The sequence below is a fragment of the Acaromyces ingoldii genome (assembly GCF_003144295.1).
Source record: "Acaromyces ingoldii strain MCA 4198 unplaced genomic scaffold FA10scaffold_5, whole genome shotgun sequence".
Taxonomy (NCBI): Eukaryota; Fungi; Basidiomycota; class Exobasidiomycetes; order Exobasidiales; family Cryptobasidiaceae; genus Acaromyces; species Acaromyces ingoldii.
Genome location: NW_020290251.1, coordinates 1,483,120 through 1,507,887, shown reverse-complemented (window position 1 = coordinate 1,507,887; position 24,768 = coordinate 1,483,120). Strand labels below are relative to the sequence as shown.

General features: G+C 57.4%; 12 protein-coding genes across 12 annotated transcripts; 3 read left to right on the top strand and 9 right to left on the bottom strand.

Moving 5' to 3' along the window:
- Nucleotides 1–229: 229 nt before the first annotated feature.
- FA10DRAFT_288148 (apses-domain-containing protein) lies at nucleotides 230–2,550 on the bottom strand (the record flags this gene model as incomplete). The annotated part of the gene is made up of 4 exons (XM_025524184.1): nucleotides 230–2,118; nucleotides 2,182–2,338; nucleotides 2,400–2,444; nucleotides 2,518–2,550. The coding sequence occupies 4 exons, from the start codon at nucleotides 2,548–2,550 to the stop codon at nucleotides 230–232; spliced, it is 2,124 nt and encodes a 707-aa protein (XP_025375814.1).
- Nucleotides 2,551–3,073: 523 nt separating this feature from the next.
- FA10DRAFT_167531 (hypothetical protein) lies at nucleotides 3,074–4,901 on the top strand. Its single transcript, XM_025518198.1, has 4 exons — nucleotides 3,074–3,663; nucleotides 3,751–3,851; nucleotides 3,917–4,427; nucleotides 4,500–4,901. Exons 1-4 carry the CDS (start codon nucleotides 3,247–3,249, stop codon nucleotides 4,629–4,631), a joined length of 1,161 nt encoding a protein of 386 aa, XP_025375813.1. The 5' UTR covers nucleotides 3,074–3,246; the 3' UTR covers nucleotides 4,632–4,901.
- On the bottom strand, nucleotides 4,681–6,073 carry FA10DRAFT_268787 (NAD(P)-binding protein). The gene is made up of 3 exons (XM_025522476.1): nucleotides 5,530–6,073; nucleotides 5,149–5,462; nucleotides 4,681–5,072 (listed from the first exon to the last, which is right to left on the bottom strand). The coding sequence occupies exons 1-3, from the start codon at nucleotides 5,960–5,962 to the stop codon at nucleotides 4,779–4,781; spliced, it is 1,041 nt and encodes a 346-aa protein (XP_025375812.1). The 5' UTR covers nucleotides 5,963–6,073; the 3' UTR covers nucleotides 4,681–4,778.
- A 3,957-nt stretch (nucleotides 6,074–10,030) lies between these two features.
- Nucleotides 10,031–10,509, bottom strand: FA10DRAFT_296100 (hypothetical protein; the record flags this gene model as incomplete). The annotated part of the gene is made up of 2 exons (XM_025524488.1): nucleotides 10,031–10,385; nucleotides 10,436–10,509. 2 exons carry the CDS (start codon nucleotides 10,507–10,509, stop codon nucleotides 10,031–10,033), a joined length of 429 nt encoding a protein of 142 aa, XP_025375811.1.
- Nucleotides 10,510–12,173: 1,664 nt separating this feature from the next.
- Nucleotides 12,174–12,906, bottom strand: FA10DRAFT_261963 (hypothetical protein; the record flags this gene model as incomplete). Its single annotated transcript, XM_025520094.1, has 3 exons — nucleotides 12,174–12,522; nucleotides 12,621–12,743; nucleotides 12,836–12,906. 3 exons carry the CDS (start codon nucleotides 12,904–12,906, stop codon nucleotides 12,174–12,176), a joined length of 543 nt encoding a protein of 180 aa, XP_025375810.1.
- A 952-nt stretch (nucleotides 12,907–13,858) lies between these two features.
- FA10DRAFT_167458 (hypothetical protein) lies at nucleotides 13,859–14,612 on the bottom strand. The gene has a single exon (XM_025518197.1). It carries the CDS (start codon nucleotides 14,330–14,332, stop codon nucleotides 13,955–13,957), a length of 378 nt encoding a protein of 125 aa, XP_025375809.1. The 5' UTR covers nucleotides 14,333–14,612; the 3' UTR covers nucleotides 13,859–13,954.
- A 138-nt stretch (nucleotides 14,613–14,750) lies between these two features.
- Nucleotides 14,751–16,141, bottom strand: FA10DRAFT_268786 (hypothetical protein). Its single transcript, XM_025522475.1, has 3 exons — nucleotides 16,092–16,141; nucleotides 15,611–16,035; nucleotides 14,751–15,535 (listed from the first exon to the last, which is right to left on the bottom strand). The coding sequence occupies exons 2-3, from the start codon at nucleotides 15,679–15,681 to the stop codon at nucleotides 14,893–14,895; spliced, it is 714 nt and encodes a 237-aa protein (XP_025375808.1). The 5' UTR covers nucleotides 15,682–16,035; nucleotides 16,092–16,141; the 3' UTR covers nucleotides 14,751–14,892.
- Nucleotides 16,142–16,419: 278 nt separating this feature from the next.
- Nucleotides 16,420–17,694, bottom strand: FA10DRAFT_167454 (hypothetical protein). The gene is made up of 2 exons (XM_025518196.1): nucleotides 17,142–17,694; nucleotides 16,420–17,058 (listed from the first exon to the last, which is right to left on the bottom strand). The coding sequence occupies exons 1-2, from the start codon at nucleotides 17,438–17,440 to the stop codon at nucleotides 16,614–16,616; spliced, it is 744 nt and encodes a 247-aa protein (XP_025375807.1). The 5' UTR covers nucleotides 17,441–17,694; the 3' UTR covers nucleotides 16,420–16,613.
- Nucleotides 17,659–19,678, bottom strand: FA10DRAFT_268785 (actin-like ATPase domain-containing protein). The gene has a single exon (XM_025522474.1). It carries the CDS (start codon nucleotides 19,574–19,576, stop codon nucleotides 17,783–17,785), a length of 1,794 nt encoding a protein of 597 aa, XP_025375806.1. The 5' UTR covers nucleotides 19,577–19,678; the 3' UTR covers nucleotides 17,659–17,782.
- Nucleotides 19,679–19,796: 118 nt separating this feature from the next.
- Nucleotides 19,797–21,076, top strand: FA10DRAFT_268784 (hypothetical protein). Its single transcript, XM_025522473.1, has one exon. It carries the CDS (start codon nucleotides 19,845–19,847, stop codon nucleotides 21,042–21,044), a length of 1,200 nt encoding a protein of 399 aa, XP_025375805.1. The 5' UTR covers nucleotides 19,797–19,844; the 3' UTR covers nucleotides 21,045–21,076.
- A 469-nt stretch (nucleotides 21,077–21,545) lies between these two features.
- Nucleotides 21,546–22,209, bottom strand: FA10DRAFT_244209 (hypothetical protein; the record flags this gene model as incomplete). The annotated part of the gene is made up of 2 exons (XM_025519336.1): nucleotides 21,902–22,209; nucleotides 21,546–21,688 (listed from the first exon to the last, which is right to left on the bottom strand). Coding segments are annotated over exons 1-2 (411 nt in total), but the record flags the coding sequence as incomplete, so codon positions are not given.
- A 114-nt stretch (nucleotides 22,210–22,323) lies between these two features.
- FA10DRAFT_303551 (hypothetical protein) lies at nucleotides 22,324–24,610 on the top strand. Its single transcript, XM_025525255.1, has 2 exons — nucleotides 22,324–22,751; nucleotides 22,818–24,610. The coding sequence occupies exons 1-2, from the start codon at nucleotides 22,387–22,389 to the stop codon at nucleotides 24,370–24,372; spliced, it is 1,920 nt and encodes a 639-aa protein (XP_025375803.1). The 5' UTR covers nucleotides 22,324–22,386; the 3' UTR covers nucleotides 24,373–24,610.
- The last annotated feature ends 158 nt before the right edge of the window (nucleotides 24,611–24,768 follow it).

The following is a 24,768-nucleotide window of genomic DNA, read 5'->3' as shown; positions in this document are numbered from 1 at the left end:
GACTGGACCATTTGACCGAATGTCCGATCGAATCGACTGATGGACTTACTATTATTGATCGACTGACCGACCGACTGACTGACTGACTGTCCGACTGACTGACTGACTGACTGACTGACTGACTGACTGACTGATGGACTGACTACTGACTGTCCGACTGACTGATGGACTGACATTTCAACAAGACGAGAGAGACAAAGCCGGTACAAATACAGAAATATGAAGCTGGTCAGGCCTGTTGGGCCCCGCTGACAGAGGCCATGGCAGCATTGAGACCGCCAGGTCCAATGTTGTTTGCGCCGCCGTCCTCGAGGAGCTCGCAGAGGGCACTGACGACGGCGTCGACCTCCTCCTGGGCAATGCCGCCGCAACCAGCGGCAATCAGACGACGGTAGGAGGCCATCGTCTTGCCGGTGCCCTGCTCCCTGGCACCGTCGACAAACTTTTCCAGAAGCTCGGTGCGCTTCTTTTTGAGCGTGGACACCTGGTCGCTCAGGTTCTTTACGTCGGCCTGCACGTTGGCCGACGGCTTGAGCAGGCTGTCGCTGCCGTCGTCGTCGGCCTCGAGCGCATCGTCGCCGGCCAGGCCCTTGTCCGTGCGCGCGCGCTTGACCTCCTCCCGTGCCTCGTTCCACCCATTCTCCATCGCTTGCCTGCTGCGCTTCTCGGCGCCTGCACGGAGCGCGCGCTGAACCTCGTCGAGCTTGCGCTTCTCCTCGTCGCGGCTCGCACCCTGGGCCTCGAGGGCCTCGAGCGTCTTTGTCGAGTCTGCAATCTCGCTCTGGATCTGCGCCAGGAGGCCGTGGGCCTGGGTGAGCTTGCGCTCGCTCGTCGACAGCTCTGCGTCGTAGCTCTCGGCCAGGCTGTGGAGCAGGGCGGTCATGAGTGTGACGGCCTTGCCGCCGGCGCGCTGCCCAGCCTCGCTGGTGTGGAGGCTGCTCGTTGGCAGCGGCACGGTGCCATCGGCGCCGAGCGCTGCTGCAGCACCGGCGCCGGTGCGCACGGGGCTGGCCCGGAACCGCTCGTCCTCGACGATGTAGTCCTCGGCACTCTTGCCCTCCTTGTTGCGGATCTTGGGGTCGGCGCCGTGCTCGAGCAGGAGGCGTGTCAGGCGCTTGGAGCGCGCGCGTGCGGCCAGCGTGAGGGCTGTCTCGCCCTCGTCATCGGCAAAGTTGAGAATGTCGGCCAGCTGGCTGCCGTAGTCGGCGAGGCGGTGGAGGATCGTCTCGAGGTAGTAGCGCGCGGCATGGGGCTTGCCCCTCGTCAAGGCCAGGTCGACAATGTGGTGGAACACCGTGCGATCGTTGCGGTCGATGTTGAGGATGCTGCGGTGGAGGAGCTCAAACAGCTCGGGAAACTTGCGCAGGTCGTAGTTGTTGGAGAACATGGCCGCACGCATGAGGGCCGTCTGGCCATTGAGGTTGACGCGGAAGACGTCGGCACCCGCCGTGAGGAGCAGCTTGACGACACGGATGCGGCCCATGGCGCACGCCCAGTGCAGCGCCGTGTGCTCGTCGTCGTCGATGCTCATGTTCGGGTCAAAGTCGTTCGGCGGGCTGACGAGCAGGGGGGGCACCGTCGTCGTCTCGGAGATGAAGTAGTTGAGGATGATGTCCGCGTACTGCTGCGACGGCTCTTCGTACCCTGCCGCACCAGCGCCGCTGCCACTGCCGCCGCCACGTGCATAGGAGCTGGCCGACCGGTAGCCGGGCGCACTCCCATTGCCGTGGCCAGCACCACCGGCCGAAGCCGTGGCACCACCAGCGCCGCCCTCCTCAAAGTACTCGGGCAGCTCGCCTCTGTTGATGATCGGGCTTGGTGTCCTCGAGGAGCTGCTGATGTCGCTGGGCGAGTCAGACATGCTGCCCTCGGTGCCGTCGGGCTTGATGCCCGAGGGTGATTCCGACTCCGTCTCGAGGCTCGTGGCTCGGCGGCCACTGCGTACGGCTTCGACGACGGGCAACGGCTTCTTTGCCCGGTTAGACGTTGCGATGATGTGCTTGGGCGCTGGAGGCGGCGACTCGGCAGAGGGAACGTAGCTGGTGATGGGGTCGAAGAGGTACGAGACATTGTACGTCTCGGCCAGCCGGATGGCGTCCTCGAGGGGGATCCAGGTGCCTTTTTCATTCTCTTCTCAGCGGCCCCTTTCTCAATAGCATCGTGGAAGAAGACGTCACTCACCCTGGTACTTTCCGTAGCCGCCCTGGACCTTTTCGTGGGTGCCCTTCTGCACATCCCTCTCCAGCACCCTGGTGCGCTGGGGTTTGTCGAGGCCGACGACCTTGAGCACATGCGTCGCATTGATCCAGCCATCGCTGCGGCGACGCATGACGGCGACCTGTGTCCATGAAATTGATGAGCATGATGCTTTTGCTGATCGAGCAGTGGCATGTACTCACCCCTTTGATGATGCACTCGTACACCGGCACACCACTGTAGGTGGCCTGGACCAGCCGACGAACGATGGAGCATTGTCAGCACCTGCGCTGCGGGGGCTCGCCTGGCCACTCGACTCACCTTGAAGATCATGCCCTCCTGCTTGGGCGGCATCTTGCAAAGAGCGACGGCAAAGAGGGAAGAGAGGAGGGCAAGAGGGGGTAGTGAGCGAAGGACAGACGAGAAAAGATGGTCCTTTATGGCAAGATCCTTGGACGAAGTGCTCTTTTGTCTCATTTTCTCCTGCACTCGCTCTTCTCGTAGCTGCTCTCTGTCTGTCTGTCCCTAGCCTCGCGTGCTTCGCTGCACTTTTTCTCAAATGTAATTTGCTTGCCGAGTCGACGCGTCGCGCGCCTCCATCCAAGCTGGCTTGAGGGCGGACATCTGAACGAGTCCAACAATTCAAAGAGGATGACCAAAGTCGAATTCTCGAGTTGTGATATAGAGTCCGCTAGGAACACCAGCATCAGCGCCTTCTTTGCAGAAGTTTATCACCGTGGGTCACTCTGATCTTGATGCTGCTGCTGCTGGTTGCGCTGCCGCCGCTGCCGCATATAGGATCTGTATAAGCGCTTCATCCAAAGAGACAGAGCTGGGCCACGCGGTCGGACCGGAGCGTGCGAAAATAAACCCTTTGATATCTTCAACCAGTCGAGACACCCAGGCCTGCTGACTATCAGCGTGGGGGGAAGCCGACAGATTCGTCTTCTCGGACCGATCTACTCTTCTTCTTTTTCTTCTTCTCCTTCTCTTTGACTCGAACACACGCCGCACTGCACTCTCCCTCCTCTTTAGAAACAACTGCCAAGGATGTCTGCCTCTGCCTGGTCTGGAGACTCGAAGCTGCTCGACATGCCCGAGCACATTGCCAAGCAGCACGCCCCCGTCCTGCCGCCCCCCGTGACGCTGAGCGGGTCGCAGCTGCCCGCGCCGGGCCCCGTGGCCATCGTGGCGACGGACACACCGCTGGGCAAGGGCGCCCTCGCCCTCTTCAAGTCCACCCTCGAGGGTATCCCCGGCATCCAGCTGCAGTACGGCGCCGAGCAGGTCAGCGACAAGACGCGCGCCATCATCTGGCTCGACAGCTCCGCCGCCAACATTGGCACGCTCGAGCAGCTCCTCGAGGCGCACAAGGACATTGGCTTTGTCCAGATGCCCATGGCCGGCATCAATGCATACAGCCCCCTCGTCAAGAAGTTCAAGGACAGGATTTGGACCAGTGCAAAGGCGAGTTCCGGTCGGATGTGCAGTCCATAGACAATAGTGCAAGCTTGGAGAAGGAAGCTGACTATGTATGCGCTTTCTTTTGAACAGGGCGCCTTTGCGCAGCCCGTGGCTGAACATGCCTTTACCTTGGTCCTCGCGCTGCTTCGCTACCTGCCCATGCGCGTCCGTGCCCGAGCCTGGGGTCCAAAGTGGGTCGCTCATTAAGCAAGCTACTAGTGTCATCATTGCTGATTCTCTCCCTCCCACCCCCCAGCCAAGGACTGTCATTTTACAACCGCAAGGTGCTCATCCTCGGCGCAGGCGGCATCACGCTCTCGCTGCTCACCCAGATTGCCCCCTTCCACCCCTCGGTGACGATCCTCCGGCGCAAGGCCGAGCCGCTGGCGCCCGAGAACATCCCTGCAGGCATGGAGGGCCGCATCGACGTCGCGACGCTCGCCAGCCTCGAGTCGCACCTGCCCCAGGTCGACGTCGTCGTCGTCGCCTGCGCCCTCACGTCCGAGACGCGCGGCTGCCTGGGCTACGACCAGTTCAAGAAGCTGCCCCGCCACGCCCTCGTCGTCAACGTCGCCCGGGGCGAGGTCCTGCAGCAGGACGGCCTCGTCAAGGCACTCCAGGAGGGCCTCATCGCAGGCGCAGGCATCGACGTCACAGAGCCAGAGCCGCTGCCGGAGAGCAGCCCGCTGTGGGGCTGCAAGAGCACCCACCCGTCGATCCAGACCGAGGACAAGTTTGGCGGCGCCGGCCTGGCCAACCTCATCATTGTGGGTCATTCCCTTCTTTGTTTGTTAGTAGGAAGAAACACAACTGCTGACAAGTGCCTGGTAAAATCACAGACGCCCCACTGCGCAGACACGTTTGAGATGGTCGCGCCGCTCCTGGCGGTTCGATTCAAGCAGAACGTAGAGGCGCTCCTCTCGCAAAACGGCCGCTTTGAGGGCATCGTCGATGGCGAGGCCGGCTACTAAGCCCACACACCACTCACGGGCTGAACAGTGCTGAACACAATGAAAAAGGAGCACCGATCTGAATTCCATGAATCAATCATCACATTCCATTCCATTCCCTTCCCTTCCTTGCCAATGAATTTAAGTGCAACGCCTCACTTGGCCGCGCTACAGCTTGCTGACATCGACGATGAGCTTGCCCGTCGTCTTGCGGCCCGTGATGTCCTCCTGGCTCCTGCGGATGCCCTCGGCCGAGAGCGGGTAGACGTCGTGGATCTTAACCCTGACGACGCCCTTGGCCATGAGGTCAAAGAGGTGCGACGAGTACGTCTCGAGCTCCTCGCGTGTCTGGATGTAGCCGGGCAGCGCGGGCCGGATCACTTTGACGTTCTTGGCTGCCAGTTTGAGGGGCGCAAAAGGCTCGACGGCGCCCGATGCATTTCCAAACGTGCAGATCGTGCCCTTTTGTGAGAGAGAGTACGTCAGCCGGCTTGCTTGCTGGCGGAAAGGAGAAAGAGAGAGAGAGGGACAGACCCACCTTTCGGGCAATGACCTTGAAGTCATCCTCCCACGTGTCCTTGCCCACGCCGTCGTAGATGCCCTGGACGCCGTTGCCGCCAGTGAGGGCGAGGACCTTGTCGACGATGCTCTCCTTGGCATAGTTGATGATGTGGTGCGCGCCATTCTCGCGCGCCAGCGCCGCCTTTTCCTCGGTGGACACGGTGCCAATGACGGTGGCGCCCAGGTGCGAGGCCATCTGGCAGAGGAGCAGGCCGACTCCGCCGGCGGCGGCGTGGACGAGGACGGTGTCGCCCTTTTGGAGCGGGTAGGACTCCTTGACGAGCGTCCATGCTGTCATGACACTTTGGTTTAGTGCTCGCTATCGACGAATTGAAAAGCCCCAGAGAGACAGACGCACCAGTAAGACCCTGGAGCAGCGCAGCAGCGGCGAGCTTGGTGCTCACGCCGGCAGGAAGCTTGACGACCTTGTCCCTGCTCACGGCATTGTACTGCGCAAAGCCGCCACCGGCGCAGTACATGGCGACCTCGTCGCCGACGGCGATGCCCTGGCCCTCGGCGTCGGGCGCCACGGCGACGACACGGCCCGCCGCCTCGTTGCCGAGCACCCAGGGCATGCTCAGTTTGTACAGGCCGCCGCGCTGGTACGTGTCGATGTAGTTGACGCCTGCGAACTCCTGCTGCACGAGCACCTGGCCGGCCTCGAGCCGCGGGAGGGGGATCGTGCGCGTCTCGAGGACCGAGAGGTCGCCCTGCGACTGAATCTGGAGCGCCGTCATCGTCGACGGCAGCGAGGGCGCCGCGGCGCCGGTGGAGGAGGTGGTGGACGACATGGTGCGAGGTGCTAGGCTCGGTACTCTGATGGGTACAGTGTGGAAAAGGGCAGGGGCTCGGAGAGTGGGACGAAGGACACCTCGGAACATCAGATGGTCGCGGGGTCTGGGGAAGAAAGAAAGCACGCCAAAAGGCGACACTCTTCCTCCACTCAACACACAACGCACGCACGCACGCAAGCCCGGCGATTCTACTGCTACCTACAGTACTAAAGCCGAAGCCTAAATCTCATTCTCGATAAACCCGGATTTATACACAGGACACACCGTAACAATGACACTACCAGAGACAACGACCAAGAGACCAGACGCACGACCATCAATGACTTAGAGGCGATTCCTCTTCTCAGTGCGCTCCATCACCGTGGCGAGGCTGCACGCTCGCCTGTCGAAAGTGCTCAAGCAGGCGCCCATCTTCTTGTACGATTTCCTCAATCCTCGCATTGATGCTTTCCACGAACGTCGGGTCATGATCTGGCCTGCTACGCAACAACAGCAAATGTTGTCGAAGCTGGGCAGTCGCAACCATATTGCCCCGGACATGCGTGTTAGCTTGCTCGATAGTGTATGAGCTAAGGTCCGCAGGCAGGGGATTGGCAGGATGCAACAACGATTCCAGCGGTGGCAGTGACCTCATACCTGGCAGCGCTGAGAGCTCTGACGATTCTGGTTCCTGGTGGCTCGGCTCGGGGTGTCTATATGCGCTCAAGGGCCTGATATGAGGGATTGGCATCGTCTTCAGACCTCTTCCGGCTCTAATGGCATCTAGGAAAAGCGACTGGGGCCCAGTGTCACTCACGCAGCAAGCATGAAAACGAGGACAAGGACGCTGATGAGAGAGGCCACAGTGATACGACGGAAAAACAGCTTCATGCTTGCCTATTTTCCTTGTTGAGTCTTGCTGGTGGCTTAAGGCGAAGAGGGTTTTGGGGCGTGGGGGCCCTTATATTCACTTCTTCAGACAAAGGGTGCTGGAGCAAATGCATCAGCCCACGCTCTTGTTGACCAATCGGGTTGAGACATTTACCGGAGGGAGGCACAGTCTCTGTCTATTTCGGACGGACAAGTTGAGAGCTAAATTTGAACAGATTCCCTCGACCGGTTCGAGTAGGGAGAGGGGTGCACTACTCCTACTCCGATTACTAACCAGCGCTAGAGAATTTAGTAAAAGCAGAAGAAGTGAGGCCGAGACGAGAGCGAGTGACTCCTGTGTTTTCGCATCTTGCTCGGTCGAGCGAGGGGAGAAATACGACCGAGGACTGAGCATTACTCAAGGGAAACAAACCTCTCGTTCTGGTGACACACTCCTAGACTGACTCCTCACTCTCCCCATCAAAAGAAGCTCGAGTATCAATCAATACAGGGCACACAGTAACGATGGCACTACGAGAGAAAATGACCAGAAGACCAGACGCACGACCACCAATGGGATGGAAACGGATCTGGAAGCGAATCTTCCCACTGCACTCAATCCTGGTGCCCATGAGCTTCGTTCTCATGCGCTTCGTTCTGATGCACTCCGTTCTGCGCCGGTCCGCCCTGGAGCAGTTGAGTGCGTTGATCGCGAAAGCGGACAGTCACATCGGCTATTTCTCGTCGAAGACCGTCCCTCCAACCGGTCACTGTCGTCACCAAACGCTCTCTTGCTGTATTCCAATCTTCTGTCGCGTTCGGCCATTCAGCTATGCTGTCCAATTCCGCAAGATGACCTTCAAGCCTGACGAGATGGGGAATGTTGCTCAAGAGGTGTGCATTCACCTGCTCCAGAGTGTACCCGGTAAGGTCTTGGGGCAGTTGCGGAGGAGGTGGGTCCACCCGCGGCAAACTCGGCATCGATGGCGACGGAGGAGCGTTGAGAGGATCGTGTCTGGCGATCGGATGTGCGAAGAGAGGCCTGGGACAGAAAAGAGAACGCCTGAAGTTAGTCCTTCTCTGGCACAAAACTCATCAGAGAACGGGCATTGTGCAACAAATGCCAACTCACGCAACAAGCATCAGGCCAAGGACGAGGATGCTAGCGAGAGAGACCACGCTGATGTGACAAGAGAAAAGCCTCATGCTTGCCTGGTGTGCTTTTCGAGTCTTGGTGGTGGCTGGAGGCGAAGAGATGTATGAGGCTTAGGGTGCCCTTTTATTCGCCTCATCGGACAAAGGGCGCTGGAGCAACTGCATCAGCCCATGCTCACTTCAGCGAACGGACAGAGACAACTATCGGAGGAAGGCCGGGTCTCTGTCCAATTTCGGACAGGTTAAAAGCAAAATTTGAACAGGTTCCCTCGATCGGTTCGAGTAGGGAGAGGGGAGGGGTGGCACTACTCCTACTCTTATTACTACTACTACTACTACTACTACTACTACCTCCTTTAGAGATTCTAGTAAGATCAGAAGAATTGAGGCCGAGACGAGGAGGAGCGAGTCCTGTGTTTTCGCGTCTTGCTCGGTCGAGTGAGGAAGGTACGACCGAGGACTAGACATTACTTCAGAAGGTAAACAAATCTCTCATGCTAGAGACGCCCTTCAATGTTCACACCTGGACTGACTCCTCACTCTCCCCGTCAAAAGAACTTTGAGTATCAATCAACATCGGGAACACCGTAACGAGAACACTACCAGGGACAATGACTAGGAGGTCAGACATACGACCACCAACGAGGTAGAGGTGGCTCTCCTTCTTACTGTGCTTCGTTTTCGCTGCTTGTATCTCGCAGTTGCAGGAGGTAGTCACCCAGGCGCGCATCTTCTTTGGTGTTCCGGTCTATGATGTCTTCTATCATCCTCACGTAGTCTTCCGCTGTCATGGGTGCTGGTATGTGTACTGGCGTGCGACGCATAAACCCTAAATAAAGGCTCAATGCAGAACAATCTTCCGAATTCTTCCGTATGTGCTCTGTAGCTTGCTTGGGTGTGAATGAGCTGAGGTCCGTGGGCAGCGGCGGGCGCGGTTCCAACATTGTCGCCAGCGTCCGCTGCTGCGGCGGCTCTGGCAACCTTGGTCCCTGGTGCTGCGACTGGGAGTGTTTGGAAGCGTAAACGGGCCTGTGAAGGGGCAGGGGAATCGGCATCGTCTTCAGTCTTCTTCTGGCTTCTGGCTCGAATGGCACCGAGGACAAGTCGAAAGCTTCAGCATGACTGTCACTCACGCAGCAAGCATGAAAACGAGCAAAAAGAAGCTGGCGAGAGAGGCCACAGTGTTAGGAAGGGAGAAGAGCTTCATGCTTTTCTGGGCCCTTTGTAAAGTCTTAATGGTGGTTTAACGTGAAGAGGGGTGCAGGACCTGACCTGCCTTTAAATACCTCATCGGAGCAATGAGCATTGAGATGACCAAATCGTATTGAAACAGTTTTGCGGACAAGGGATGGTCTCTGTCCACTTTCGGACAGTTTGAGAGCAATTAATATCGGAGAGATTTCTCTCGTACAGACGGGCGAAAAGTGATACTGTTAGAACGGTCAGGAAGAACAGAAGAATCGAGACCGAGACAAGAGCGAATGACCTCCTTCACTTTCGCGTCTTACTCGGTGGGGTGAGGCAAACATCAATATGACCGAGGACCAAGCCTTGTGCAAGGCGAACAACTCTGTCATGCAAGAGATGTCCTCCAATACTCGCACTGGACTGACTTCTTATTTTCTCTTCCCTCCCAGCGAAAAAAGCTCGCGCAACAATATATACTGTACAGTACGAGCAATGGACAATCTTTCGCCTTTCTTGTAGAGCACGTCCACCTTGCCAATCGAACGCTCATCAAGCCTTTCGTGACGCCTCTCACCGTTGTTTTTTAACCACACGCCTACACTAGGGGTCGAATGATCAAGCATACCTTGACCTACGAGTCATCTCGCGATTTTTACAGCCTAAGCTCCTGCCTGTGCTTGCTGCTGTTGCTCTGGAAGGCTTTCTGTTGTGTAAAGTTCGAGCATTCGCAAGGAATCTTGATTTAATTTGTCGAGCCTTCGAGCTACCACTTGTTGTAAGCCTTTCAATAGTGAGAGCCTCTCGCGCGTCGGCCTCTTTTGAAGTTGTTCTTCTATCCACTCTGAAATAGCATTAAGCTTTGCTGTGTCCTCCTTACGATGTCTCGTATAGCTTCCTACCGCTTCCAAACTGGAACCGGCAGGCAGCGGAGTCCATCTTTCCGGGAATCTCGGCATACCGCTTAAGGAAGGAGTACTCGCTGAAGAGGATGGTGTATGCGAGGTCGAAGGTGGTGGATGCGGTAGCGGGTGAGGTAAATGCGGTGGCCGGCGAGTTAAAGGCGGTGGACGGGGAGGTAAGCGCAGTGGCCAGGGAGGTACATGCCGTGGAGAGGGTGGGGAACGCGGTGGCGAGGGTGGTGGTTGCGAGGACGATGGTCGATTGGGAGGTATCACGAATGCGCAAAGAGGTCTGAAACGCCATTGGCTGGTCATCAGTTTTCCTCCGGCTTGACTTGAAGTGCATCAGCGAAGAGCACAGAGGACAAGGTCAACTCACGCAACGAGACAAAAGAGCCAGAAGAACCAGGCAAGGTGACCGACGGTCATGCGATGGCGGAAGGGCAGCCTCATAGTTGGATGCTCTCTCAGGTGTTTATGGTGGCTGGGGACATGAGGGGACGTCCCTTTGCTCCAAGGCTGGTCCACTTTTGCTATTGCTGGCAGCAGACGAATGCTACACTGCCTCATCTCCGAGTAGAGTGTCGTCGCCCCCGATTTTTGTCACGAACAAGTAGAGAGAGGAGCTAGCAGACCCCAAAAAGTGCGAGCGACTTACCCTGTGCTCTTGTTTATCCTAATGCTCTGCTCAATGAGATCGAGCAACACCCCATACGCGCCCCGTGTGCACAGATTCTACGTAGACAGAAGGTCGTATCGTCTGTGTCCTTGTAGCTCGTCTACTCTGCCAGCATCACCTACTCTACCTGCATCGTCTACTTACCGGTAGCGTCTACTCTGCCAGCACTGACCACAGAAATGTGTGTGGTTGTCAAAGAGCCTACGTCAAAGACGCAAAAAAGTCATTCTGAAATGTCAGATTTTCACTGTGATCATTTTTGACAATAAAGAGTGCACGATACGGCAGACGCCACCCGTTCGAGAGTTCAACGACGGTCTAGCTCTCCTTGCTACTGCTACTACTACTTCCTTCGCCGCTCCTCTGGTATTGTACATACTCATAATAGAGAGCGCCGAGATGGTCCCTCTCGTGACGAATTGCTTCCATTCTTGCGACTGCCCTGTGCGTGTGGAGATGTACCCACCTCCCCCACTCTCCAGTCGGTTCCGGCCGTTGGTGCTCTTGCACCTGCCGTAGGTAAATTGCAAGCTGGTCATGCTCTTTATTTAAGCTGTCGACGTATGCAAATGCTTGCCCTATTGAGTATCTTGCGGGTAGTGGTGGAGTTCTGTGTGGGAAATCTGGCAGTGCTCGATAACCAGGTGGCGGGTTCGGTCGAGCAATGTTGTTAAGATCATAGGTGCAGAGGGGCCTAAAATGCCAATGCTTACTTTTAGCCACTCTTGCTCTTTAATGGCCATTGGACAAGAGGAGCCCACGTCTTGACCACAGCAACTCACGCAACAAGCAGTGCGAGCCAAGTGACGCAAGTGAGGAAGCACACTGTCTTCAAGGAGGATATGAGCCTCATGGTCGGGGGATTGAGGTCCCTTGCTTATTGATGTAAAGGGTCAAGCCGAGAGGCTGGCTTGCCCTTACTGCTCCCCTCGGACCCACACCCACTGAACTAAGACTACCACGTCCTTTCTGTGCACCTCTTGCCCCGTGGACAGGGCATCGTCGGTCAGATCTCGGGCAAAGGTCCACCTTTGCCTGCCCTCGGCCATGGACACGGTAAAGTGGAGAGGAGAGTAGGTAAGGCCGAGACACGAGCGACTTTCTCCCTTGCACCCTGCAGTGTGGGTTTTCTCGCCGTGCGCGCTTGCTTTTCGCTCTTGGCTGTGCTCAGAGAGGCCAAGTTCCAAGGTGTGGAGCAGGTGACCACGCCGCAATATGCGCGCCGAGTGCACGAGATTTTCATGCATTCAAGGCCTTCCTCGTGTCTTTCCTTGTTGCTCATTTCTTCCCTCTCGATCTCACCCCAAAAATTGGCATGGGCGTCAAAACGCCTACCTACACAATCAAACAAAGTGACGTTGTGTGGAGCTGAATTTACACTGCATGATTACGGACAGAGTTCCGGCACGAGACGACAGGTGGCCCTTATCCGAAAATGTCACGACGTTCCGTTGACCTTGTTCTCATGGCCGTCAATATCCTGGCTGTTGCTCTGACGCCTCTCAACGTAGGTATGATCGAAGTATGTTATAAGATCTCTCTTCGCGTCAAGCGCCTTCATCCTTAATTCGAAAGATTCACGTACGAGCTTTTTGAAGTATGAACCGTAGATGTGTTGACGCCATTCGAGATACTTCTCGTAGCAGCATACCAGTGTAGTCTTCTCGAAGGCAAGGAGGCTCATCCTTCTGATAAGTGCTGCAATCAAGATCTCCGGAGAGACCTCTTCCAGACACTTTGCCTCGCCTTCAATCTTTTTTCCAAACTCCTTTATCGCCTGCCACGAACTCAAATTTGCCTCAGTCAAGCATGGCGGCGGTGTTATCGCAATGCGGTTCTTTATCTTTCGCATTTCAGTGAGAAGCGGGGTTGTCTCTTCTAATACCCTTTCGAGCCTCTCATACGCTTGTTCGATCTCGCGACATTGTGGAAGGGGTCGGGGAAGTTCCTGAGGATTCGGTGGCTGCTCTCCATGCGGCTTTTGGTGTCTTGGTGGTATGCCTTGGACCTGGCATGAAAAAAAAAGTCTGAAGTACCAGCGGATCTTTGTCAGCTCTTCTACGGCTCGATTTGCATGTGAGGCTGGCAACCGCAACTCACCCAGCCAAAAAGAAGAGCCAGAAGACGCAGTAGAAGGAGAGGAAAGTCAGGGGATGGGTAAAGAGCCTCATGGTATAGGTCTATCCCTCCAATGTAGACGATAGCTTTTTTGGAAGGAGGGGTGAAATCTATCCCCCTCCGCTTCACCGTCTTTATACTCTTCATCAGGAGAGCACGGCCATCTTATTGTAAGCCCTCTATGCCCCTTCAGCTCAATCTCCCTTTGCTTTACCTGCCCCGATCACAGGGCTGCCAGTAGTCAAGCTGCGTCGCAGCCCACAACGACGACCCGGAAAGCCTGCCCGCTCTGACCTCAGCAGAGTAATATCAGCTTTCGGACGTTACTTCCAAACACAGCCCTCCACCTCAGCCCTCGAGAGGGCCAGTCGTCGCTATGTGATGTCTTGTCCAAAATCTCAAATTCTCTCTTTTTCCATCGTAGCAGAAGAAATAGAACGTGAGTCCCTGCGGCGCGGATGTTCGCATCCTCACAACATTCGCCAGCTATCGGAGGAGAGTTATCCTTTCTGTCATCTTCGCAACTGGCCTCGGCGCATCGAAAGAGATATTGATCAACAGGTCAATTTGAGGCGAGAGTGACCGAGGGTCAAATATACGCCCCGGCTCAGTCAAATCCGGGGCTTTCACCATCTTGACCTCGTAAGCATAGTCAGTATCTCACACCTCCAAAGCATAGGAGCCTGACTGGGCTCATAAAGACAGACGAATCGAACGAGCAATCGGCGAGTCAATCGAGGAAAATCAGCACCCCTTGGCCCTCGGCCAATATCTCCTACAGCATATGCCATTGCTACTCAAGAAATCACCCAGCCGCCCATGTCTCATTGTGTGGGCTGAGTTCTAAGGTCACACAGCGTCGTAGGCGAAGTTCACGAAGATCTCTGCAGAGATCGCAAAAAGGACGCTCAACTAGTTGTGGATAGGGTGCATGATCACTCCACGCTCGGACCAGACACCCGATCGTCCTTAGTGGGAACGGTCGTCGACAGACTCTTGATTGACATTTGAAGGATACGACTTATGATTGACCAAGAACCTCTTCCCTATAAAGCACAATCTCTAATGAAGGCACCTAAGAATGTGCACATATGACTTCCCTTAATGCCTTGCCCTTCTGTCTTGCTCCTGCTCGTGTGGCCTCGTAGGAACTTGTGATACTTCGCTTTCTTGATTGAGCTCTCCTACACTGCTCGCTATCTGCTCCACTCTGCTTCTCTGCTCCGCAGACTCGATTGGTTGAGGTTCCGTCGTGGGCATGTTATCTAGTAAGCGTCTCGACTCAAGTAAGGTGAGGAAGCTTGGCGTTCGCGATTGCGCCCTTTCCGCAGGTAGAGGGGCATGCAGCGATGGCTCTCGTGCTTGCGGTAGCTCTGGTGGTGGGGGCAAGGGCGGTGCTTGCCTGTTGAAATGCCTGTATGTGTAAACAGGTCTGGGAGACCAACGGCTGAAGTTAATTTGTTGGGGCAAGACGTGCATCAATGAGGGGCTTAGGTTCTAGCTCACATGACGAGGAAGAGAAGCAAAGGTATGCACGCGAAAGTGGCCACAGCCATTGAACGGGTCGAAGACTTCATCGCTGGTCTCTCTGCTAGTTCGATGTCGATGGTAGTCTGAACACCAGGAGAGGGTTGCTTGCTCCAACGGTCTAGCAGACTTACTCGCTTTTTGAGCACTTCAGCGGCGCAAATGCCGCCGCGGCTGAAAAGCCCCGTGCGGTGAGTTGTTCCTCTGCCTCTCGCTTCACCTCGGTCCTTGTACACATCACCAGAGCCCTCTTTTCCAGAGCACAGAGCTTAGACCGGCACAGGCCGAGAAGACCGACCCTTCTCAGTCTCAGGCCGACAAAGGACAATAAAAGTAGTTATTGTTGACAAAAATTCTCTAGTAGACAACGGGCGAGCGCGACACAAGCAGATGACCGCCATGGGCCGCCAACTAAAATGCACCGGACCCATTCCTCACTGCTCTGCCTTTCGGCTTCTCTCCTTGCCCAAGCTTGTCAGCTTTGCATTTGTGTCCAGCTGAAACTTTTCCACTCAGCCCGATGGAACGCCTGATTCGTCCGAATTCCTCTTGCGCACCTTAGGCGTCGACGTCCCCTCCTTCACTTGCTTCCCCTCCGCTTTCAGCTTGCCTTGCACACCCTCCGTATACTTCGACAGAAATTGCTTTTTACGAAAGTCTTCCGCCGATAGTGGTTGTTGATAGCTGGGCTTCTCGGGTGGAGTCAAATGCACTACACGCACAGGCTCATTGTGTACACCTGGTGGACGCGACTGCTGCGGCGGCAGTGGCAACCGATGCGATGGGTGTTGCCCTTTACCATGTGGGCGCGACGGCGGCGGCGACGGAGGCGGTGACGGCGGCCGAGGCAATCGATGCGGCTCGGGCGAGGACTGTGGTCGTTTGACAGATACGGTCGTTGGCGGCGGCGGCGGCGGCGGCCGGGGCAATCGATGCAGCTCCTGCGAGAGTTCCGGGCGTCTGCCAGATATGGATGCCTGCGGCGGCGGACGGGGCGTACTGTGCAGCTCATGCGAGGGTTGCGGTCCTTTGCCAAAAGAGGGCGGCGGCAGCGGAAGCGGCACTGGCTGCGCGGCTGGACGCTCTACTGAATGCGGCCTTCCCGATGACGGGAACGATACCGGCTTTTTGGATGGGCGACCGGCACCGAGGGCCCTGCGACAAGGTTTGCTCCTCCATTGTTAGCATCCTTCTGGCTAATTTATTAGAGAAGAGCACATATTTTCTCACATAATGAAGAGTAGGTGCCAGACGGCGCAGGCGAGAGCGGCCTTAGTCATGAGACGGTTGGAGAGCTTCATGCTGTTTTCTGTCTTCAGTGCGAATGGTAGGTTGTTGGTTGTCGATAGTAGTACTTGCTTTGTTTGGAGACCTGGCGAGGGGGTACCCCTCCCCTTTTTTATACAAGCACATCGGTGAAAAACGGCGAGAATGCCGCCAAAATGCCCCGAACGCCCTTCCCCGGCTTTCCCTTGTCTTTCGCTTGGCTCTTACTTGGCTCTGTGTTCTCTTTGCATCGCAAAAGCCCCATCGACAAGTTCATAGGGGACAGAATTGCCCTACCCAGTGTCGATTTTATCGGGAATGAAACGATTTTGTCGCTCTTGCCACTCGAGAGAACCCACATTGAGATGTGCTCGTCTGTGCTGGGTGCGCTAAGCGCCGCTAGGCTGAGTCTCTACGCGCTCTTTCCTGGACACTCCTAACTCACTCGTGCCTTTGCTCAGAGGCGCCAGACAAAACAAGCTCAAGGTCTTGGAGGGCGGGGGGAGGGGGTTCGGTTATGCCCCGAGGTGGCGCAGCGCCAAAAAATAAATACACTCAGCCTTCAAGAATTAAATGTCCTCGGGCTGCCTCGGATTCGTCAGGCGGCAACAAAGTTCCGTCGCAATCAGCAATGTCAGCGTTGCTGATGCTGCCCTTCAAACGTGAAAGCAGTACTTGGTGAGATGGAAGATGAAACAGTGAGCGCGAATGTTCACGCTCGGGCCTTTTATTGAGCCTGTCAATATGCCTGTCAATAGAAAGGTTGAGGTCATCTGGGCGCATTTGACCTCTTCCGTCTGAGCCAAAATCATTTCTTAATTCTTGATTTTCCAGCTTCGTTCTCATTTACCCTCAATCACTTTTCGTTACAAGAGAACTACTCAAGAAGACGACCCACAGGTGTAAAAGCGCAACGCAAGCAGGTGACCGCTGGTGGCCACCGACGGAGTTGCGCCAGATCTGCTCCCTACGGCTCCGACTTTGGGAAACCCTCCTTCTCCACTTTGTGCAAACCGTCCTCCAAGACCTTTGCCTCGACGATCATGGCGTCCATACAAAGTCTCAACGCGTCCATTTCTTGGTCTCTCGCGAGCGACGGCCTTTCCTCTTTCAGCTTATCTATCGCTTCTCCCGTACCCACAAGCGTTGTCTTGAGGGCTTCCAAGCGGCTTGCATATTTCGGCAAGTTTTCCGATTCTGCTACTGGCAGTTGATCCGCTGATCTTTCTTCTGGTCGGGAAGGCGGTAAGGGCATTGAATGCACGGGGTGACGGCGGGTGGTAGGTGGTGGCGGCCACATGGATGGTGTGCGCAATGGCCGGGGGGCCGACTGCAGTGACAGACGCCTCTCTTCTGACGACGACGAGGGCATGGGCTGCTTGCCGGAACGTCGATCATCAGCACCAAGGGCCCTAGAATGCCAAAAGGTTATTCGTCTTGGCCTTCTCTTTGCTTGATGTGCAAGCAGGAAGGAGAGATTTGGGTCTGCACTTACGCGATGAAGAAGAAGTGCGAGAGAACGCAGATGAAAGAGGCCCCGATCATGAGACGGGACACGATTCTCATCGTAGGTTGATTTTCAGCGCCGATGATGGTTTGAAGACAAGGAGGGGGAGTCCTTTTTGCCACACAAGATCCTGGCTGCACCTCGCCCTTGTTTACCTTGAGCAGTATTGCAAGGGAGAGGCAGCTATTGACTGAAAGCCCCGCAACCAGGCTCCTTGTTGATCTCGCTTTCTCTGCAACGCAACGCGGGACCTCCTCGGTCCAAGTTTCAAAACAGCCACCGGCCATACTCGTTTTGGTCACATTGGAGGCAGAACGGCAGATGTTGCTCCTGTGATGAGGAGCCGAGGAACCGAAGCTGAGACGAGGGAGCGACACCTTCTCTATGCTCTCTCACCTATTTCGCACCTCCTCTTGTTTATTTGTTTTCGATTAGGAGACGCAGAGATGCGAGAAGGGTTGAGTGAGGAGCGCCCTTATGCTCCGAAGAGCGGTTTTGCCCGTCGCTTACCCGCTTCAAACCTCTCAATAGACAACAAATATGAAAGCATTTGGCGTGTGGTCATCTATCCCATTTTTTTAAAGAGTTTCATGGTGTGCACAAAGGTGATGGTGTGCTCTCTCTGTGTCTTACGACGAGGTCAAGGCCTGCTCCTTGTCCTGCCCCACAAGCACCTTGATCTTCCCCTCGACATCGACTCTGACTTCCACCCTGACCTTTCCGTCCTTGGAGACCTTCTCCCTTGGCACAACAACGTCACCGAGTGCCTTTGACGGCTTCACGACGACGGTCTCGACCTCGACAAACTTGTCTTCCTCGTCGAGGTCCTCATCGTCATCGAGGTCATCATCATCCTCGTCCTCGTCCTTTGTCCTCTCGACCTTGTCCTTGCGCACGCTCTCGTCGCCCTCAAACAGGCTGACGAGCGCCAAGCCGTCCTTGGGCGCGACAAGCGTGAATGCCCTCCGGGCGGGAAGGGGTGTCTTGGACGGAACGACGGTGACAAAGAGTTTCCCATCGTCGATCTTGCGCTTCAGTGCCTCGTCTTCTGGTGACGACACGCCGTTGGCCAGGCTGGCGGGCGCGGGCACGACGATGCCGACGGGCTTCGTCGTCGACTGCACCTTGAGCTCCTTCAGGTTCTCTGACTTGTCCAGGCCGAGGTTGATGAGGTGCTTGCGCTCGACGGAGCCCTCGTCCGTCGTGGCAATCGCCTGGGCGTGGACGGCGCAGCCCCTGGCGAGAGCCTGGTCCGCATCGACCGAGTCGGTGAGGTGCGTCGACTCGGGGAAGATGGCGCCAAGGTGGTCCTTGAGTCCCTGGAGGCGCGAGGTGCCGCCGACGAGGATGACCTCGTCGACCTGGGCGGCCTGGAGCGCCTTCTTGCCCAGCACGGCCGTGATGAGCTTCTCAATCTCTTGCCAGACCTTTTTGCTCAGCAGGTCGATCCTCATGCGGTTGACCGACATGCTGAAGTCGACGCCGTCGGCGAGCGACTCGATGCTGCACTGGGCCGTGTTGCTTGCGCTCAGGCTCCTCTTTGTCACCTCTGCCTCGTTCCTCAGCTTGGCCCACGCCCGCGCGTTCGACTCCTCGATGGGCACCTTGGTCTTCTTGGTGAACTCCTTGGCGAGGTAGCTGACCAACGCCTCGTCGATCGTCGCACCACCCACAGACGCGTTGACGTCGTACGCCAGGAGAGTAAAGAGACCCGCGCTGGCCTGCAGCAGGGACACGCTCGACGAGGTACCGCCGACATCGACGACAACGACGGTGCGGTCGAGCTGGGCACCGGGCAGATATGGCTGTCCCTCCTCGCCGTCGGGGTGCTTGGGCAGCTGGTCGCCCTGCGGGCTCGTCAGGCCGTACGCCGTGAGTGCAGCACCGGGAGCAGGGACCAGCTGGAGGACAATGAGGCCGGCCTCGGTGGCAGCGTCCTTGAGCGCAGTCATTTGCTTGGGCGCAAAGTTCAAAGGCACGCTCAGGACAGCGCCGGCAATGGGAACGCCCGAGAGGAAGTCCTTGGCGGTGAGGAAGAGGGAGCGAATGTACCGGACGGCGACGTCGTGCGCCGAGAGGACCTCCTCCTTGCCGTTGATGTGGACCCGGAAAGACGGCACGCCATTGACGTCGACGACGGGCGACGAAGATCGCCGCTTGTCGTCCTCTGAGAGTTCCGAGAAGCTCCGGCCAAGGAGGTTGACAAACTTGTCAATGACATTGACGCTGTTCCTCACGAGCTGGGGCGTGGCCTGGTTGCCAATGTAGACCTGGTCCTCGTCAAAGGCGATGCGCGTCGCCAGCTGCCGCTCGCCGTCCTCGTTGGCAATGACATCGGCCCTTCCGTGCTGGTTGATGCATGCAATCGAGCCGTAGGATTGACCCAGGTTGATACCGATGACGGCGCCAGCTGCCTCGGTCATTGTCGTTGGTGATTCGCAAGAAATGAAAGAGAAAAGTTGGTTGAATTCGAGCTTTCTTCCTGGAGGTCAGACACGGCGAGAATTTTGTTGCTCGACGACAATACGCACGTGTGCTTGCTAGCTGCTCTGAAAGAAAATCACCCCGTCCGGCCGAGATGTCTAAATTTTCATGATGACTAATGGACGGTGGAGCAGCATTTCTTTGGTAAGTAGTCCGGAAGGAAGAAGGGAGGAGCGTGCACCAACCTTCATCGAGCCTTACGTGACAATGCTGGCCGCGACGACGAGAGCAGCGAGGGTGGGCGCAGTATCGCGGCGGCAGCTGGAGCGGTCCTTTGCCAGCCAGGCCCGAGTCTTGCTCCAACAGCAGCAACAGCAGCAAGCGGCACCCGCCAAAGAGGCTGGCCGTCTCCAGCCGTCTCCGCTTTCGCCCTCAGCGCCGCCGCCCAAGAAGCACAGTGCTCTGACGGTGAGCCTCGTCAAGGGCCTGGCGCGGATCATGGGCTACAACTCGACTACCTCGACGGCGATCCGCGTCTCCTCGGACCTGTACGACCGGTGCGCCGAGCGGGCCGACATCGAGGCGGCCTTCTGGTACGGCGAGTGCGGCCTGCCGAGGACGTACCAGACGTGGTTCCAGATCACCAATCTGCACATTCACCTCCTCCTCGTCCGCTTCCGCATGCTCGTGCCCGCCAAAAAGGCCAACAGCTACTCGCAGGAGCTCATCAACCACTTCTTCATCGACGCAGAGTCGCGCATGCGCCTCCGCTTTGGCGTCCAGACGTCGCGCCTCGTCAAGGGCTACATGCGCGACATGCACACGCAGCAGCGCGGCGCCGTGCTCGGGCTCGACGACGCGCTCGCGAGGTCGTACGTCGCCGAGACGGAGCGGCAGGGAACGGCCGATGCCGACGCCGTCCTCGCTACGGCCATCTGGCGCAACATCTGGGGTGCCGGCGGCTGGGGCTCGGGCGTCGCAGGCGTCAAGCGCAAGCTCAAGGGCGTGGACCGGCCAGACGAGGACAAAAACAAGCGCAAGTCCAAGGAGCAGCTTGAGCAGGAGAAGCGCGAGCAGGAAGAGGAGGAGGAGGAGGGCATGCCCGAGCTGGCCCCCGACCTGGGCGTCGAGACGAGCGGCAGGGGTGCCTATGCCATCGCTGCCGCTGCCGAGGCTGCACGGGCAAAGGCAGGGACACCTCCTCAGCAGCATCTCCCAGTGGAGCCGCGATTCCCGGCAGACAACCTTGCCTTTGCCAATGCACTCGAGCGCGTCGTCAACTTCTATCGGCGCGAGACGGTGCGACTGGCCAAGCTGAGCGACGCAGAGATCGAGCGAGGGCGCGTCTTCTCGGCTCCTTCGCCCGCAACTCAGCAGCAGCAGCAGCAGCAGCAGCAGCAGACCGTCCAGGATAAGCTGGAATTGCTGGGGAGAGAAGAGAGCATCGCTAACTTTACAAAAATCTGAAGATGTTAATAATGGGATGGATGATGCATGTACTCGTGTGTGTGTTTGTGTGTGCTCGAAGGTGTGTCATCGACGGCTCTTCAATTCCGGCGTCAGCGACCGGCCAGGGCTTCGGGACCGGCGTCGTGACGAGCGATGATCATACTCGTCACCTCCTCGGCGACGAGGGGGAGAGTCGTCTGGATCGTCACGCCTCCGCGCGCGACGCTCCTCGTCGTCCCGGCCCCTATAAGAGCGCCTGCGATCGCCTGCATCGTCTTCGTCGTCATGGCGCCTCGTCCTCTCGCGCCTCTCGTCAGACCCACGACGGCGGTATCTTTCCTCGTCTCGGTCCTCTCGATGCGCCTTCTCCCGCGAGCGCTCCTCCCCTCTCGCTACGTCCGCCCCCTCGCTCCCATCTCTGCCTCTCCTCTCTTTCCTTCTCCGTTCGTACTCCTCTTCTTCCTCCCTTCTCCTCTCCCTTCGTCGCCTCTCGCGCCTTCGCTCTCGCTCCTCGTCGTCGTCCTCTGCATCGCTCTCTCTCGACCGGTGGTGTCGATGCCTGCCGTCTTCTGCCCTCCGCTTGCGTCTCTCCTCCCTGCGCTGCTCCTTGACTTCCCTCTTTGCGAGCTTCTTTGCCGCCTTTCGCTCCTCCTTCGTCAGCGCTCCCTGCTCCTGTTCGCCGGCCGCTGGCAGACCAGCAGGATTCCACTTCGACATGATTGGGTCAATCGGCGCCAAATTGGCGCCCGTTCCTGCTGCTGGCCCACTGGCGCTCGCGGCCGCCCTGCCCTTTGATCCAGCGAGGAGCGCCTGTCCCACCGCTGGGCCACCGGTCCTCGATGATGATGATGTCGACGCGTCGCCGTCTGCGCCACCAGGCTGAATGCCCAGCCGGCGATCCATCTCCTCCATCTCCCTCCGCTTGACCTCGAGCAGCTCCTGCCGCCGCTTGTCGGCCGCTTCGCCCTCGTCCTTGCTCTCGTCCTTGTTGTACCACTGCACATCCCGTCCGTGCAGCCAGCGGCCCGTGGGCGCCTGGATCGAGTGGCCAAGGTAGAACTCGCGGTGCTTGTCCTGACGGACAGCGTCCCACGAGAACTCGGCCGCGCCGCCGCGTGTGCCGCCCCTGGTTGGATGGTACATGGGCTCGGTCGCTGGTGGAGAGGTCTTCTGAAGCTCAGTCTGTCTCGAGAACAGAGATAGATGTGGACGTCCTTTGACTATTGACCGGAAAATGTCAGACCACGTGGCTTGCGGCCTTCTCGCGCTCCCTTCTGCACGCACGTCGCCCTCCATTTCCTCCTCTCCTCCTCTTCTTCTAACACCCACGTTTCTCAACCTTCCACGAGTCGGTCGAGACATGTCTGACGTCGACGATGAGCTGCTGGCTCTGGCCGGCGACGGAGCCTCGTCGTCCTCTGGCTCGCCTGCGCCCAAGACGGCTGCGTCGTCTGCATCGAGAAAGCGCGCGACGGCGAGGTCCTCGGGCGGATCCAAGTCGAAGCGACGGCGAAGAAACGACGCAGATGACGATGAAGACGACGACGATGACGATGATGAGGAAGATGAGGATGACTACAACGATGAAGACGCAGAGGGAGAGGAAGAGGATGAGGACGCGGAGGGCGAGGACGAGGACGCAGAGGGGGAAGATGACGAAGATGAGGAGACTGCCAATCCTTATCCCATCGAGGGCATCTACAAGGACGAGGAGGACCGCGAGCGGTGAGTCTGAGGTTGTATCCCACTGGAAAAGGTCAAGAGCTCACGAGCATGAGATGCGGAGAACAGGTTGCTTGACATGCCCGAGCTCGAGAGAGAAGCCGAACTGGCAGGCCGTCGTGACGAAATCTCCAAGAGAAGGCAAAAGGCCGAGCTGGCTGCTCTCGTGCGATCCCAACGAGCCGCCGCTGGTCGGGGAAAGAAGGAAGCAAAGCCGGTGAAGAAGGCCAAGAAGAAGGCGGCCGCGGCCAGGAAGAGTGCGCCGAAGAAGAAGGCAGCTGCTAGGAGGAAGAAGAGGTCCAGCGATGATGATGACGAGGACGAGGACGAAGACGAGGATGATGATGACGAAGAGGAAGAGGAAGAGGAAAGCGATTTCGAAGAGACAAGAGGTCGAGGAAAGAGAGCAAAGCGCGCCGTGGGCACCTCAGACAGCAAAGCCTCGACCTTGAACAAGCTCAAAAAGTCTAGGGCCAAGGCTGCTGCGAAACGAAGGGGTTTAGATGCGTCGGACGACGACGACGAGGATGACGACTCGAGCGAGTACGATGCAGAAGAGGCAGAGGCGCTCTGGGCCAGGAAAAAGGAGAGGGAGAGAGAGAGACAAGGGTATGGGCGAGGAACCAGGGGCCAGGAGCAGAGCAAGCCGTCGAGGGAGCAAGAGAGAATTGCTGCCAGGAAACCCTACGTCTTGCCAGACCTGGAGGATGTCAATGCAGCCAGGCTCAGGAAAGACCACTTCACGCGCCTGGTGCACCGACCGGACTGGCTCCACGTCCTGGAAGGTCGTTTCGTACGCATCGAATATCCCACCAAGGATCGCGAGGGGCGAAGTGTCATGACCTACCGACTGGTGCAGATTCTCGACTGCTCTGGTACTGGTCGGCACTACCAGATCTCGGATCAGTACACCAACGTCTACTGCACCATGCTCTATGGCGAAGAGAAGCTGCGCGACGCGCCGTTGTCGGTGATCAGCAGCAGCGACGTGACGCTCGACGAGCTGGAGCGGTGGAAGAGCCGGGTCAACAGTGCCATGTCGACGTCTTCGAAGATGCAGCGCATGTTCCCAAGCAAGGAGAAGACTCAGGACCAAGCAGAGGAGCTCGAGACGTACATTGCTCGGCCCTTCACCGAGGACGATATTACCAAGATGCTCAACGCCAAGCGACAGGCGCGAGTGGCGTATGAGCAGGAGCAGTCCCAGCGAGCGGCTGATGGGCCCAGAGCCAATGCCAATGGCAGCGCCAATGGTTCTTCGATGTCAGGGACGAAGTTCGATGAAAAGGCGATGGCAGCCATCAACGAGCGGCACCGGAGAGCCGACCGGCAGAGGATTGCAGAGGCTGAACGGAGAAAGGCGCTACTCCAGCGCGCCGCACTAGGCATCTCGACACCCAACCGAGGAGGCTCGACGTCGGGCACTGCGACGCCTACCAATGGCGCCGTCGTTGGTGTTCCGTCGTCCGCGTCGCATGGCTCGAGCGCGGGAAAAGTCCTGCCGACAGGAGAGGTAGAGGCAAAGGGAAGCGTCGCGGCCGATTCTCAGACGGTGACGGCTGCATCTGCGCACGACAATACCGTCGCGGTGCACGACGTCGACGTGGATTTGGGCGACTTCTAAATGTAATCTTAGATTGATCGAGTCGTACTACTCAAGCTCTTCTCAATGCAAGTACATGCCCATTTGGAAGAGTATAACCCTCGCATCTTCTCTCAAAGACTGCGTACGCATGGCAAGACCAGAAGCCTTTCATTCCCTGAGAGCAATAACAAGAAAAAAAAGGAGGAATGTCAGCCTCCGAACGAGGAAGTATTCCATGCTGAAACCCCTCAATGACCGCGACCGTCTTCCACCCTCTCCCCTCACCCGGCGCCGCGCTTAGCAGCCCGAGCAAGCGAACAGGGAGGCAAAACAGAAGCGAAGAGGGGATCCCTACGGAACAATCTCAGATGGAAGGCTCTCATGTCTTTTGCTCTTCCCCCGCTTAATTTTGCTCCAGTGGCCATAGAGATATAA

Coding starts and splice junctions, on each gene's coding strand:
- FA10DRAFT_167531 (XM_025518198.1), top strand. CDS start 3,247: ATGTCTGCCTCTGCCTGGTCTGGAGACTCGAAGCTGCTCGACATGCCC. Junction 3,664..3,750: donor GGATTTGGACCAGTGCAAAG/GCGAGTTCCGGT, acceptor TCTTTTGAACAG/GGCGCCTTTGCGCAGCCCGT. Junction 3,852..3,916: donor GCCCGAGCCTGGGGTCCAAA/GTGGGTCGCTCA, acceptor CCCACCCCCCAG/CCAAGGACTGTCATTTTACA.
- FA10DRAFT_268787 (XM_025522476.1), bottom strand. CDS start 5,962: ATGTCGTCCACCACCTCCTCCACCGGCGCCGCGGCGCCCTCGCTGCCG. Junction 5,463..5,529: donor GCTGCTCCAGGGTCTTACTG/GTGCGTCTGTCT, acceptor GTGTCATGACAG/CATGGACGCTCGTCAAGGAG. Junction 5,073..5,148: donor TCAAGGTCATTGCCCGAAAG/GTGGGTCTGTCC, acceptor CTCTCACAAAAG/GGCACGATCTGCACGTTTGG.
- FA10DRAFT_167458 (XM_025518197.1), bottom strand. CDS start 14,332: ATGCACGTCTTGCCCCAACAAATTAACTTCAGCCGTTGGTCTCCCAGA.
- FA10DRAFT_268786 (XM_025522475.1), bottom strand. CDS start 15,681: ATGAAGCTCTCCAACCGTCTCATGACTAAGGCCGCTCTCGCCTGCGCC. Junction 15,536..15,610: donor TGGCACCTACTCTTCATTAT/GTGAGAAAATAT, acceptor ACCTTGTCGCAG/GGCCCTCGGTGCCGGTCGCC.
- FA10DRAFT_167454 (XM_025518196.1), bottom strand. CDS start 17,440: ATGGCCGGTGGCTGTTTTGAAACTTGGACCGAGGAGGTCCCGCGTTGC. Junction 17,059..17,141: donor TCGCACTTCTTCTTCATCGC/GTAAGTGCAGAC, acceptor TTGGCATTCTAG/GGCCCTTGGTGCTGATGATC.
- FA10DRAFT_268785 (XM_025522474.1), bottom strand. CDS start 19,576: ATGACCGAGGCAGCTGGCGCCGTCATCGGTATCAACCTGGGTCAATCC.
- FA10DRAFT_268784 (XM_025522473.1), top strand. CDS start 19,845: ATGCTGGCCGCGACGACGAGAGCAGCGAGGGTGGGCGCAGTATCGCGG.
- FA10DRAFT_303551 (XM_025525255.1), top strand. CDS start 22,387: ATGTCTGACGTCGACGATGAGCTGCTGGCTCTGGCCGGCGACGGAGCC. Junction 22,752..22,817: donor GACGAGGAGGACCGCGAGCG/GTGAGTCTGAGG, acceptor TGCGGAGAACAG/GTTGCTTGACATGCCCGAGC.